The sequence below is a fragment of the Hyla sarda genome, chromosome 1, assembly GCF_029499605.1.
Source record: "Hyla sarda isolate aHylSar1 chromosome 1, aHylSar1.hap1, whole genome shotgun sequence".
Classification (NCBI taxonomy): domain Eukaryota; kingdom Metazoa; phylum Chordata; class Amphibia; order Anura; family Hylidae; genus Hyla; species Hyla sarda.
The window spans coordinates 605,661,804-605,678,049 of NC_079189.1; the positions used below are offsets into that span (position 1 = coordinate 605,661,804).

Consider the following 16,246-nt stretch of genomic DNA (forward strand, 5'->3'; position numbering starts at 1 on the left):
GGGTCACCTCTCCAGTCATCACCAGACCCCTACATTACTGTATAATGTCCCAGCAGTGTCACCTCTCCAGTCATCACCAGACCCCTCCATTACTGTATAATGTCCCAGCAGGGTCACCTCTCCAGTCATCACCAGACCCCTCCATTACTGTATAATGTCCCAGCATTCCCAGCAGTGTCACCTCTCCAGTCATCACCAGACCCCTCCATTACTGTATAATGTCCCAGCATTCCCAGCAGGGTCACCTCTCCAGTCATCACCAGACCCCTCCATTACTGTATAATGTCCCAGCATTCCCAGCAGTGTCACCTCTCCAGTCATCACCAGACCCCTCCATTACTGTATAATGTCCCAGCAGTGTCACCTCTCCAGTCATCACCAGACCCCTCCATTACTGTATAATGTCCCAGCAATCCCAGCAGTGTCACCTCTCCAGTCATCACCAGACCCCTCCATTACTGTATAATGTCCCAGCATTCCCAGCAGTGTCACCTCTCCAGTCATCACCAGACCCCTCCATTACTGTATAATGTCCCAGCATTCCCAGCAGTGTCACCTCTCCAGTCATCACCAGACCCCTCCATTACTGTATAATGTCCCAGCATTCCCAGCAGTGTCACCTCTCCAGTCATCACCAGACCCCTCCATTACTGTATAATGTCCCAGCATTCCCAGAAGTGTCACCTCTCCAGTCATCACCAGACCCCTCCATTACTGTATAATGTCCCAGCATTCCCAGCAGTGTCACCTCTCCAGTCATCACCAGACCCCTCCATTACTGTATAATGTCCCAGCATTCCCAGCAGTGTCACCTCTCCAGTCATCACCAGACCCCTCCATTACTGTATAATGTCCCAGCAGGGTCACCCCTCCAGTCATCACCAGACCCCTCCATTACTGTATAATGTCCCAGCAGTGTCACCTCTCCAGTCATCACCAGACTCCTCCATTACTGTATAATGTCCCAGCAATATCACCTCTCCAGTCATCACCAGACCCCTCCATTACTGTATAATGTCCCAGCATTCCCAGCAGTGTCACCTCTCCAGTCATCACCAGACCCCTCCATTACAGTATAATGTCCCAGCAGTGTCACCTCTCCAGTCATCACCAGACCCCTCCATTACTGCATAATGTCCCAGCATTCCCAGCAGTGTCACCTCTTCAGTCATCACCAGACCCCTCCATTACTGTATAATGTCCCAGCATTCCCAGCAGTGTCACCTCTTCAGTCATCACCAGACCCCTCCATTACTGTATAATGTCCCAGCAGGGTCACCTCTCCAGTCATCACCAGACCCCTCCATTACTGTATAATGTCCCAGTATTCCCAGCAGTGTCACCTCTCCAGTCATCACCAGACCCCTCCATTACTGTATAATGTACCAGCAGGGTCACCTCTCCAGTCATCACCAGACCCCTCCATTACTGTATAATGTCCCAGCAGTGTCACCTCTCCAGTCATCACCAGAACCCTCCATTACTGTATAATGTCCCAGCAGTGTCACCTCTCCAGTCATCACCAGACCCCTCCATTACTGTATAATGTCCCAGCATTCCCAGCAGTGTCACCTCTCCAGTCATCACCAGACCCCTCCATTACTGTATAATGTCCCAGCAGTGTCACCTCTCCAGTCATCACCAGACCCCTCCATTACTGTATAATGTCCCAGCATTCCCAGCAGTGTCACCTCTCCAGTCATCACCAGACCCCTCCATTACTGTATAATGTCCCAGCATTCCCAGCAGTGTCACCTCTCCAGTCATCACCAGACCCCTCCATTACTGTATAATGTCCCAGCATTCCCAGCAGTGTCACCTCTCCAGTCATCACCAGACCCCTCCATTACTGTATAATGTCCCAGCATTCCCAGCAGTGTCACCTCTCCAGTCATCACCAGACCCCTACATTACAGTATAATGTGCCAGCAGGGTCACCTCTCCAGTCATCACCAGACCCCTCCATTACTGTATAATGTCCCAGCATTCCCAGCAGGGTCACCTCTCCAGTCATCACCAGACCCCTCCATTACTGTATAATGTCCCAGCAGGGTCACCTCTCCAGTCATCACCAGACCCCTCCATTACTGTATAATGTCCCAGCATTCCCAGCAGTGTCACCTCTCCAGTCATCACCAGACCCCTACATTACTGTATAATGTCCCAGCAGGGTCACCTCTCCAGTCATCACCAGACCCCTCCATTACTGTATAATGTCCCAGCAGTGTCACCTCTCCAGTCATCACCAGACCCCTCCATTACTGTATAATGTCCCAGCATTCCCAGCAGGGTCACCTCTCCAGTCATCACCAGACCCCTCCATTACTGTATAATGTCCCAGCATTCCCAGCAGTGTCACCTCTCCAGTCATCACCAGACCCCTCCATTACTGTATAATGTCCCAGCATTCCCAGCAGGGTCACCTCTCCAGTCATCACCAGACCCCTCCATTACTGTATAATGTCCCAGCATTCCCAGCAGTGTCATCTCTCCAGTCATCACCAGACCCCTCCATTACTGTATAATGTCCCAGCAGGGTCACCTCTCCAGTCATCACCAGACCCCTCCATTACTGTATAATGTCCCAGCAGGGTCACCTCTCCAGTCATCACCAGACCCCTCCATTACTGTATAATGTCCCAGCATTCCCAGCAGTGTCACCTCTCCAGTTATCACCAGACCCCTCCATTACTGTATAATGTCCCAGCAGTGTCACCTCTCCAGTCATCACCAGACCCCTCCATTACTGTATAATGTCCCAGCATTCCCAGCAGTGTCACCTCTCCAGTCATCACCAGACCCCTCCATTACTGTATAATGTCCCAGCATTCCCAGCAGTGTCACCTCTCCAGTCATCACCAGACCCCTCCATTACTGTATAATGTCCCAGCAGGGTCACCTCTCCAGTCATCACCAGACCCCTCCATTACTGTATAATGTCCCAGCAGGGTCACCTCTCCAGTCATCACCAGACCCCTCCATTACTGTATAATGTCCCAGTATTCCCAGCAGTGTCACCTCTCCAGTCATCACCAGACCCCTCCATTACTGTATAATGTCCCAGCATTCCCAGCAGTGTCACCTCTCCAGTCATCACCAGACCCCTCCATTACTGTATAATGTCCCAGCAGTGTCACCTCTCCAGTCATCACCAGACCCCTCCATTACTGTATAATGTCCCAGCAGTGTCACCTCTCCAGTCATCACCAGACCCCTCCATTACTGTATAATGTCCCAGCAGTGTCACCTCTCCAGTCATCACCAGACCCCTCCATTACTGTATAATGTCCCAGCATTCCCAGCAGTGTCACCTCTCCAGTCATCACCAGACCCCTCCATTACTGTATAATGTCCCAGCATTCCCAGCAGTGTCACCTCTCCAGTCATCACCAGACCCCTCCATTACTGTATAATGTCCCAGCATTCCCAGCAGTGTCACCTCTCCAGTCATCACCAGACCCCTCCATTACTGTATAATGTCCCATCATTCCCAACAGTGTCACCTCTCCAGTCATCACCAGACCCCTCCATTACTGTATAATGTCCCAGCATTCCCAGCAGTGTCACCTCTCCAGTCATCACCAGACCTCTCCATTACTGTATAATGTCCCAGCATTCCCAGCAGTGTCACCTCTCCAGTTATCACCAGACCCCTCCATTACTGTATAATGTCCCAGCATTCCCAGCAGTGTCACCTTTCCAGTCATCACCAGACCCCTCCATTACTGTATAATATCCCAGCATTCCCAGCAGTGTCACCTCTCCAGTCATCACCAGACCCCTCCATTACTGTATAATGTCCCAGCATTCCCAGCAGTGTCACCTCTCCAGTCATCACCAGACCCCTCCATTACTGTATAATGTCCCAGCATTCCCAGCAGTGTCACCTCTCCAGTCATCACCAGACCCCTCCATTACTGTATAATGTCCCAGCAGTGTCACCTCTCCAGTCATCACCAGACCCCTCCATTACTGTATAATGTCCCAGCATTCCCAGCAGTGTCACCTCTCCAGTCATCACCAGACCCCTCCATTACTGTATAATGTCCCAGCATTCCCAGCAGTGTCACCTCTCCAGTCATCACCAGACCCCTCCATTACTGTATAATGTCCCAGCATTCCCAGCAGGGTCACCTCTCCAGTCATCACCAGACCCCTCCATTACTGTATAATGTCCCAGCAGTGTCACCTCTCCAGTCATCACCAGACCCCTCCATTACTGTATAATGTCCCAGCATTCCCAGCAGTGTCACCTCTCCAGTCATCACCAGACCCCTCCATTACTGTATAATGTCCCATCATTCCCAACAGTGTCACCTCTCCAGTCATCACCAGACCCCTCCATTACTGTATAATGTCCCAGCATTCCCAGCAGTGTCACCTCTCCAGTCATCACCAGACCTCTCCATTACTGTATAATGTCCCAGCATTCCCAGCAGTGTCACCTCTCCAGTCATCACCAGACCCCTCCATTACTGTATAATGTCCCAGCATTCCCAGCAGTGTCACCTCTCCAGTCATCACCAGACCCCTCCATTACTGTATAATATCCCAGCATTCCCAGCAGTGTCACCTCTCCAGTCATCACCAGACCCCTCCATTACTGTATAATGTCCCAGCATGGTCACCTCTCCAGTCATCACCAGACCCCTCCATTACTGTATAATGTCCCAGCATTCCCAGCAGTGTCACCTCTCCAGTCATCACCAGACCCCTCCATTACTGTATAATGTCCCAGCATTCCCAGCAGTGTCACCTCTCCAGTCATCACCAGACCCCTCCATTACTGTATAATGTCCCAGCAGTGTCACCTCTCCAGTCATCACCAGACCCCTCCATTACTGTATAATGTCCCAGCATTCCCAGCAGTGTCACCTCTCCAGTCATCACCAGACCCCTCCATTACTGTATAATGTCCCAGCATTCCCAGCAGTGTCACCTCTCCAGTCATCACCAGACCCCTCCATTACTGTATAATGTCCCAGCATTCCCAGCAGGGTCACCTCTCCAGTCATCACCAGACCCCTCCATTACTGTATAATGTCCCAGCAGTGTCACCTCTCCAGTCATCACCAGACCCCTCCATTACTGTATAATGTCCCAGCATTCCCAGCAGTGTCACCTCTCCAGTCATCACCAGACCCCTCCATTACTGTATAATGTCCCAGCAGTGTCACCTCTCCAGTCATCACCAGACCCCTCCATTACTGTATAATGTCCCAGCATTCCCAGCAGTGTCACCTCTCCACACATCACCAGACCCCTCCATTACTGTATAATGTCCCAGCATTCCCAGCAGTGTCACCTCTCCAGTCATCACCAGACCCCTCCATTACTGTATAATGTTCCAGCAGTGTCACCTCTCCAGTAATCACCAGACCCCTCCATTACTGTATAATGTCCTAGCATTCCCAGCAGTGTCACCTCTCCAGTCATCACCAGACTCCTCCATTACTGTATAATGTCCCAGCAGGGTCACCTCTCCAGTCATCACCAGACCCCTCCATTACTGTATAATGTCCCAGTATTCCCAGCAGTGTCACCTCTCCAGTCATCACCAGACCCCTCCATTACTGTATAATGTACCAGCAGGGTCACCTCTCCAGTCATCACCAGACCCCTCCATTACTGTATAATGTCCCAGCAGTGTCACCTCTCCAGTCATCACCAGAACCCTCCATTACTGTATAATGTCCCAGCAGTGTCACCTCTCCAGTCATCACCAGACCCCTCCATTACTGTATAATGTCCCAGCATTCCCAGCAGTGTCACCTCTCCAGTCATCACCAGACCCCTCCATTACTGTATAATGTCCCAGCAGTGTCACCTCTCCAGTCATCACCAGACCCCTCCATTACTGTATAATGTCCCAGCATTCCCAGCAGTGTCACCTCTCCAGTCATCACCAGACCCCTCCATTACTGTATAATGTCCCAGCATTCCCAGCAGTGTCACCTCTCCAGTCATCACCAGACCCCTCCATTACTGTATAATGTCCCAGCATTCCCAGCAGGGTCACCTCTCCAGTCATAATCAGACCCCTCCATTACTGTATAATGTCCCAGCATTCCCAGCAGTGTCACCTCTCCAGTCATCACCAGACCCCTCCATTACTGTATAATGTCCCAGCATTCCCAGCAGTGTCACCTCTCCAGTCATCACCAGACCCCTCCATTACTGTATAATGTCCCAGCATTCCCAGCAGTGTCACCTCTCCAGTCATCACCAGACCCCTCCATTACTGTATAATGTCCCAGCAGTGTCACCTCTCCAGTCATCACCAGACCCCTCCATTACTGTATAATGTCCCAGCAGTGTCACCTCTCCAGTCATCACCAGACCCCTCCATTACTGTATAATGTCCCAGCATTCCCAGCAGTGTCACCTCTCCAGTCATCACCAGACCCCTCCATTACTGTATAATGTCCCAGCATTCCCAGCAGTGTCACCTCTCCAGTCATCACCAGACCCCTCCATTACTGTATAATGTCCCAGCATTCCCAGCAGTGTCACCTCTCCAGTCATCACCAGACCCCTACATTACAGTATAATGTGCCAGCAGGGTCACCTCTCCAGTCATCACCAGACCCCTCCATTACTGTATAATGTCCCAGCATTCCCAGCAGTGTCACCTCTCCAGTCATCACCAGACCCCTCCATTACTGTATAATGTCCCAGCAGGGTCACCTCTCCAGTCATCACCAGACCCCTCCATTACTGTATAATGTCCCAGCATTCCCAGCAGTGTCACCTCTCCAGTCATCACCAGACCCCTACATTACTGTATAATGTCCCAGCAGGGTCACCTCTCCAGTCATCACCAGACCCCTCCATTACTGTATAATGTCCCAGCAGTGTCACCTCTCCAGTCATCACCAGACCCCTCCATTACTGTATAATGTCCCAGCAGTGTCACCTCTCCAGTCATCACCAGACCCCTCCATTACTGTATAATGTCCCAGCATTCCCAGCAGGGTCACCTCTCCAGTCATCACCAGACCCCTCCATTACTGTATAATGTCCCAGCATTCCCAGCAGTGTCACCTCTCCAGTCATCACCAGACCCCTCCATTACTGTATAATGTCCCAGCATTCCCAGCAGGGTCACCTCTCCAGTCATCACCAGACCCCTCCATTACTGTATAATGTCCCAGCATTCCCAGCAGTGTCACCTCTCCAGTCATCACCAGACCCCTCCATTACTGTATAATGTCCCAGCATTCCCAGCAGTGTCATCTCTCCAGTCATCACCAGACCCCTCCATTACTGTATAATGTCCCAGCAGGGTCACCTCTCCAGTCATCACCAGACCCCTCCATTACTGTATAATGTCCCAGCAGGGTCACCTCTCCAGTCATCACCAGACCCCTCCATTACTGTATAATGTCCCAGCATTCCCAGCAGTGTCACCTCTCCAGTTATCACCAGACCCCTCCATTACTGTATAATGTCCCAGCATTCCCAGCAGTGTCACCTCTCCAGTCATCACCAGACCCCTCCATTACTGTATAATGTCCCAGCATTCCCAGCAGTGTCACCTCTCCAGTCATCACCAGACCCCTCCATTACTGTATAATGTCCCAGCAGGGTCACCTCTCCAGTCATCACCAGACCCCTCCATTACTGTATAATGTCCCAGCAGGGTCACCTCTCCAGTCATCACCAGACCCCTCCATTACTGTATAATGTCCCAGTATTCCCAGCAGTGTCACCTCTCCAGTCATCACCAGACCCCTCCATTACTATATAATGTCCCAGCATTCCCAGCAGTGTCACCTCTCCAGTCATCACCAGACCCCTCCATTACTGTATAATGTCCCAGCAGTGTCACCTCTCCAGTCATCACCAGACCCCTCCATTACTGTATAATGTCCCAGCAGTGTCACCTCTCCAGTCATCACCAGACCCCTCCATTACTGTATAATGTCCCAGCATTCCCAGCAGTGTCACCTCTCCAGTCATCACCAGACCCCTCCATTACTGTATAATGTCCCAGCATTCCCAGCAGTGTCACCTCTCCAGTCATCACCAGACCCCTCCATTACTGTATAATGTCCCAGCATTCCCAGCAGTGTCACCTCTCCAGTCATCACCAGACCCCTCCATTACTGTATAATGTCCCAGCATTCCCAGCAGTGTCACCTCTCCAGTCATCACCAGACCCCTCCATTACTGTATAATGTCCCAGCATTCCCAGCAGGGTCACCTCTCCAGTCATCACCAGACCCCTCCATTACTGTATAATGTCCCAGCAGTGTCACCTCTCCAGTCATCACCAGACCCCTCCATTACTGCATAATGTCCCAGCATTCCCAGCAGTGTCACCTCTCCAGTCATCACCAGATCCCTCCATTACTGTATAATGTCCCAGCAGTGTCACCTCTCCAGTCATCACCAGACCCCTCCATTACTGTATAATGTCCAAGCAGTGTCACCTCTCCACACATCACCAGACCCCTCCATTACTGTATAATGTCCCAGCATTCCCAGCAGTGTCACCTCTCCAGTCATCACCAGACCCCTCCATTACTGTATAATGTTCCAGCAGTGTCACCTCTCCAGTCATCACCAGACCCCTCCATTACTGTATAATGTTCCAGCAGTGTCACCTCTCCAGTCATCACCAGACCCCTCCATTACTGTATAATGTCCCAGCAGTGTCACCTCTCCAGTCATCACCATACCCCTCCATTACTGTATAATGTCCCAGCAGGGTCACCTCTCCAGTCATCACCAGACCCCTCCATTACTGTATAATGTCCCAGCAGGGTCACCTCTCCAGTCATCACCAGACCCCTCCATTACTGTATAATGTCCCAGCAGGGTCACCTCTCCAGTCATCACCAGACCCCTCCATTACTGTATAATGTCCCAGCAGGGTCACCTCTCCAGTCATCACCAGACCCCTCCATTACTGTATAATGTCCCAGCAGGGTCACCTCTCCAGTCATCACCAGACCCCTCCATTACTGTATAATGTCCCAGCAGTGTCACCTCTCCAGTCATCACCAGACCCCTCCATTACTGTATAATGTCCCAGCAGTGTCACCTCTCCAGTCATCACCAGACCCCTCCATTACTGTATAATGTCCCAGCATTCCCAGCAGTGTCACCTCTCCAGTCATCACCAGACCCCTCCATTACTGTATAATGTCCCAGCATTCCCAGCAGTGTCACCTCTCCAGTCATCACCAGACCCCTCCATTACTGTATAATGTCCCAGCATTCCCAGCAGTGTCACCTCTCCAGTCATCACCAGACCCCTCCATTACTGTATAATGTCCCAGCATTCCCAGCAGTGTCACCTCTCCAGTCATCACCAGACCCCTCCATTACTGTATAATGTCCCAGCAGTGTCACCTCTCCAGTCATCACCAGACCCCTCCATTACTGTATAATGTCCCAGCAGTGTCACCTCTCCAGTCATCACCAGACCCCTCCATTACTGTATAATGTCCCAGCATTCCCAGCAGGGTCACCTCTCCAGTCATCACCAGACCCCTCCATTACTGTATAATGTCCCAGCAGTGTCACCTCTCCAGTCATCACCAGACCCCTCCATTACTGCATAATGTCCCAGCATTCCCAGCAGTGTCACCTCTCCAGTCATCACCAGATCCCTCCATTACTGTATAATGTCCCAGCAGTGTCACCTCTCCAGTCATCACCAGACCCCTCCATTACTGTATAATGTCCAAGCAGTGTCACCTCTCCACACATCACCAGACCCCTCCATTACTGTATAATGTCCCAGCATTCCCAGCAGTGTCACCTCTCCAGTCATCACCAGACCCCTCCATTACTGTATAATGTTCCAGCAGTGTCACCTCTCCAGTCATCACCAGACCCCTCCATTACTGTATAATGTTCCAGCAGTGTCACCTCTCCAGTCATCACCAGACCCCTCCATTACTGTATAATGTCCCAGCAGTGTCACCTCTCCAGTCATCACCATACCCCTCCATTACTGTATAATGTCCCAGCAGGGTCACCTCTCCAGTCATCACCAGACCCCTCCATTACTGTATAATGTCCCAGCAGGGTCACCTCTCCAGTCATCACCAGACCCCTCCATTACTGTATAATGTCCCAGCAGTGTCACCTCTCCAGTCATCACCAGACCCCTCCATTACTGTATAATGTCCCAGCAGTGTCACCTCTCCAGTCAGCAGCTCCATCATCTTGTTGATCAGTTCTAGGATCTTGTGTTCATCCATTTCCTCGAGTATCAGGGAGTGAGGTGGGGGCCCCGGGATTGGGCTCAGGGTTCTCCCCCATCCTTCACACACAGTGGCCCGACAGCGCCCACTAGAGGACTTCTTCTCTACTGTGTAATCCTGTGTATGGAGAGACACATTAATATCACTACATACATTCCCAGAATCCCTCACCTCTCCAGTCATATCCATCTGTTATTACATAGATAAGAATGAGGTCATGTGACATCACTCCCAGAATCCCTCACCTCTCCAGTCATATCATCTGTTATTACATAGATAAGAATGAGGTCATGTGACATCACTCCCAGAATCCCTCACCTCTCCAGTCATATCATCTGTTATTACATAGATAAGAATGCGGTCATGTGACATCACTCCCAGAATCCCTCACCTCTCCAGTCATATCCATCTGTTATTACATAGATAAGAATGAGGTCATGTGACATCACTCCCAGAATCCCTCACCTCTCCAGTCATATCATCTGTTATTACATAGATAAGAATGAGGTCATGTGACATCACTCCCAGAATCCCTCACCTCTCCAGTCATATCATCTGTTATTACATAGATAAGAATGCGGTCATGTGACATCACTCCCAGAATCCCTCACCTCTCCAGTCATATCCATCTGTTATTACATAGATAAGAATGAGGTCATGTGACATCACTCCCAGAATCCCTCACCTCTCCAGTCATATCAATCTGTTATTACATAGATAAGAATGAGGTCACGTGACATCATTCCCAGAATCCCTCACCCCTCCAGTCATATCATCTGTTATTACATAGATAAGAATGAGGTCATGTGACATCACTCCCAGAATCCCTCACCTCTCCAGTCATATCCATCTGTTATTACATAGATAAGAATGAGGTCATGTGACATCACTCCCAGAATCCCTCACCTCTCCAGTCATATCATCTGCAGTGGCGTTGCTAGGGTTGGTGTCACCCGGTGCGGTAGAAAATGGTGTCACCCCCATACCTACCCCCTCCCCCCAGTAAGTTTTTAGCCTGTTGTGACAGACACCACTGTTGTAGCGCATTGTGAGAAATTCCAGTATAATAATCAGATATACCAGTTGCCACGGAATGGGAAAGTGTTAAAGAAGTTTTCACCATTGAAATATACAGCTCCCAGAATTACTTAAAGGGGTACTCCACTGGAAAACATTTACTTTTATATCAACTGGTGCCAGAAAGTTAAACAGATTTTTAAATTACTTCTATTTAAAATCTTAATACTTACAGTACTTATAAGCTGGTGTATGCTCCACAGGAAGTTGTGTGGTTCTTTCCAGTCTGACCACAGTGCTATTTGCTGACACCTCTGTCCATGTCAGGAACTGTCCAGAGCAGGATAGGTTTGCTATGGGGATTTGCTCCTACTATGGACAGTTCTTGACATGGACAGAGGTGTCAGCACAGAGCACTGTGGTCAGACAGAAAATAAATTAAAAAGGAAAATAACTTACTGTGAATCGCTTATACAGCAGCTAATAAGTACTGGAAGGATTAAGATTTTTAAATAGAAGTAATTTACAAATCTGTTTAACTTTGTAGCACCAGCTGATTAAAAAAAATGTTTTCCAGTAGAGTACTCCTTTGAGCAGTGGTGAGGTTATGCTGGGAGTTGTAGTTTCACTGACCTAACTGTAGAACTGACAAGTGACTACAGCTCTGATGTAGAGAGGAGAATGTACAATGGTATCAGTGACTACAGGTGACATCTTCTCTATAGTGAGGAGAATACACAATATCTGACTACAGGTGACGTCTTCTCTATAGTGAGGAGAATACACAATGATATCTGACTACAGGTGACGTCTTCTCTATAGTGAGGAGAATACACAATGACATCAGTGACTACAGGTGACGTCTTCTCTATAGTGAGGAGAATACACAATGATATCAGTCACTACAGGTGACGTCTTCTCTATAGTGAGGAGAATACACAATGATATCAGTGACTACAGGTGATGTCTTCTCTATAGTGAGGAGAATACACAATGATATCAGTGACTACAGGTGACGTCTTTTTTATAGTGAGGAGAATACACAATGATATCAGTGATTACAGGTGACGTCTTCTCTATAGTGAGGAGAATACACAATGATATCAGTGACTACAGGTGACGTCTTCTCTATAGTCTTCCCTTATCTAATTCAGATGGTACATACCGCCAGGACTTGTTCCAGCTAAAACTTCTGTCTGTAGAATGTGACGCCCAGACGTCTCCTCACTATGTCAGCGCATTCTCATCCTCTATATGAAAACAATTATTATTATAAACCTGAGAGACACTGTATCTTCTAAATATAATACTACTATACACTATACTCTTTGATTATAAACCTTCCATACACCGTACCCACTGAATATAATACTACCACACAATGTACATTCTGAATATAATACCAACACATACTGTACCCTCTGAATATAATACTACCACACACTGTACATTATGAATATAATACCAACACATACTGTACCCTCTGAATATAAATCTGCCACATACTGTACCCCTGAATATAATACCGCCACACACTGTACCCACTGAATATAATACTACCACAAACTGCGCCCTCTGAATATAAATCTGCCACATACTGTACCCTCTGAATATAAATCTGTCACATACTGTACCCTCTGTATATAAATCTGTCACATACTGTACCCCTGAATATAATACCGCCACATACTGTACCCTCTGAATATAATACTACCACCCACTGCGCCTTCTGAATATAATAATTAGAGATGAGCAAACTACAGTAAATTCAACTCGTCACAAACTTCTCTGCTCGGCAGTTGATAACTTTTCCTGCATAAATTAGTTCAGCTTTCAGGTGCTCCCGTGGGCTGGAAAAGGTGGATACAGTCCTAGGGGACTCTTTCCTAGGAATGTATCCACCTTTTCCAGCCCACCGGAGCACCTGAAAGCTGAACTAATTTACGCAGGAAAAGTCATCAACTGCCGAGCCGAATTTACTGTAAGTTCGCTCATCTCTAATAATACTACCACAAACTGCGCCCTCTGAATATAATACTACCACAAACTGCGCCCTCTGAATATAATACTACCACAAACTGCGCCCTCTGAATATAATACTACCACAAACTGCGCCCTCTGAATATAATACTACCACAAACTGCGCCCTCTGAATATAATACTACCACAAACTGCGCCCTCTGAATATAACGTTGCCATACAGTGCACCCTCTGAATATAATACCACAACCGCAGTAACACCCCTCAACATCCGTTAGCTGATGCTATTACGACGGGAGGGTGGTATTGGTGGTGTTGCTAGTGGATGATGGGGGTGCTACTACTCGGGGGGTGTTGCTGAAGGATGATGAGGGTGCTACTGGCCATCCCCCCTGGCAGTATCATCCCCATCATCCATCGGCAGGATCATCCTCCTGGCAGGATCGCCGCCATCATCCACCATCAGGATCTGCTGATGGAGGTACTGCTGGGGGGGGGGGGGGGTGTTGCTGGTGGATGATGAGGGTGCTACTGCCAGGGGGGGAGCATTAGGTAGGCAGCAGTTCCCCCACATTAGGTAGGTCGCAGTTTCCCCACATTAGGTAGCATCTATTCCCCACATTAGGCAGCATAGATTCCCCACATTAGGTAGGTCGCAGTTTCCCCACATTAGGTAGCATCTATTCCCCACATTAGGCAGCATAGATTCCCCACATTTGGTACCAGTTCCCCCACATTAGGTAGGTACCAGTTACCCCACATTAGGTAGCAATTTCCCCACATTAGGTAGCATAGACTCCCCACATAAGGTAGCATAGACTCCCCACACTTGGTAGTAGTTTCCCCACATTAGGCCGCAGGTTCCCTTGCAGGTTCCCCACAATGGGTCAAAGTCTCCCCACAATAGATTGCTGGTTATACCACCCGTCCCCCACCCCCCCCCCCCCCCACACACACACACACACAAAAAACACATACAACACAGAGAGACACACACACAAACACACACACACAGTCAGAGAGACACACACTCACAGACACACACACAGTCACACACACATGCACACAGTCACACACAGAGTCACACAGTCACACACACACAGAGTCTCATACACACACAGAGTCTCACACACACAAACATAGATAGAGACAGACACACACACTCACCCATCCAGCGCAGCGCTCCTTCTCACCGGGCGCCGTGCAAGTGACGTAACTGACGTCCTCCTGCGCGGCCATACGGTGTGACGTCAGGCCGGCGCAGACGTGGGAGCGGAGGCCGGGCACAATGCTGGTGAAGGTGAGGGGGGTGTGATGATGGACGGGCGCACAGTGCAGGAGAAAGAGGGGGGTTGCTGATGGACGGGCACACACAGCGCGGGGGGGGGGGTTGTGCTGACGGATGGGAGGCCGGTCGGGCACAGATGGGGGAGGTGGTGTCTGTGTAGCTTGGGGGGTGCGGCTACGGAGCGTCTTGGTGTCACCCATTAGGTTGGTGTCACCCGGTGCGGGCCACACCCCCCGCACCCGGGTCGCAACGCCACTGATCATCTGTTATTACATAGATAAGAATGCGGTCATGTGACATCACTCGCAGAATCCCTCACCTCTCCAGTCATATCCATCTGTTATTACAGAGATAAGAATGAGGTCATGTGACATCACTCCCAGAATCCCTCACCTCTCCAGCCATATCCATCTGTTATTACATAGATAAGAATGAGGTCATGTGACATCACTCCCAGAATCCCTCACCTCTCCAGTCATATCCATCTGTTATTACATAGATAAGAATGAGGTCATGTGACATCACTCCCAGAATCCCTCACCTCTCCAGTCATATCCATCTGTTATTACATAGATAAGAATGAGGTCATGTGACATCACTCCCAGAATCCCTCACCTCTCCAGTCATATCATCTGTTATTACATAGATAAGAATGCGGTCATGTGACATCACTCCCAGAATCCCTCACCTCTCCAGTCATATCCATCTGTTATTACATAGATAAGAATGAGGTCATGTGACATCACTCCCAGAATCCCTCACCTCTCCAGTCATATCCATCTGTTATTACATAGATAAGAATGAGGTCATGTGACATCACTCCCAGAATCCCTCACCTCTCCAGTCATATCATCTGTTATTACATAGATAAGAATGAGGTCATGTGACATCACTCCCAGAATCCCTCACCTCTCCAGTAAGCCGGAAGAGTATCTGTAGGGTGAGGTCTATTATCCTCTCCGCCATCTCGCTTTGGTCTTTCTCCATGGTGCACAGCAGAGTCCTGCATACACTGAGCAGATGAGCCTAGAGCAGCAGCCCCTGATCATGTGACTCCTCCTCCTCCATGTGACTGATCACATGACTATGACATCACCGCAGGTCCTGTAAGCACACGAGAGGCTCTGGTTGCAGAGTGGAGGTTCAGTCTGTGACGTCTTTTATGCCATAATGTCTATTGAATTCTGTTAGTGATCCATTGATAGTGATGACTTTACTTTATATTCGTGGTAAATTTTGGATTATACATTTAGCGGCTTTTGTGGAAATTTCTCAAATTTCATGAAAAATTCTAGATTTCATGTTCTCTACTTGTACGAGAAATAGTTGTGCCAAATAAATGTAGTTATTAATTCACGTCTACAAAATGTCGGCCCATTTGTTAAATATGCTTTAACCCCTTAAGGACTCAGCGTTTTTCCGTTTTTGCATTTTCATTTTTTCCTCATCAGCTTCAAAAAATCATAACTCTTTCAATTTTGCACATAAAATTCCATATGATGGCTTATTTTTTGCGCCACCAATTCTACTTTGCAGTGACATCAGTCATTTTACAAAAAAAATCCATGGCGAAACGGAAAAAAAATTCATTGTGCGCCAAAATTTAAGAAAAAATTTCATTTTGTAAATTTTGGGGGCTTCCATTTCTATGCAGTGCATATTTCGGTAACAATGACACCTTATCATTATTCTGTAGGTCCATACGATTAAAATGATCCCCTACTTATATAGGTTGGATATT

The 16,246-nt window shown here is 48.7% G+C and overlaps 1 protein-coding gene across 2 annotated transcripts in view; it reads right to left on the minus strand.

Annotated features, from left to right (window-relative positions):
* The window catches only part of LOC130296741 (gastrula zinc finger protein XlCGF26.1-like), a 36,548-nt gene extending 20,959 nt beyond the window's left edge, over positions 1–15,589 (minus strand). For both annotated transcript variants that reach the window (XM_056548621.1, XM_056548617.1), the window contains exons 1-2: positions 15,415–15,589; positions 10,158–10,337 (exon numbers count right to left, since the gene is read on the minus strand). In XM_056548621.1, the coding sequence (XP_056404596.1) occupies positions 10,158–10,337; positions 15,415–15,492 (258 nt within the window). In that variant the 5' untranslated portion in view covers positions 15,493–15,589. The remainder of the gene's footprint in view (positions 1–10,157; positions 10,338–15,414) is intronic.
* Between the last annotated feature and the right edge of the window lie 657 nt (positions 15,590–16,246).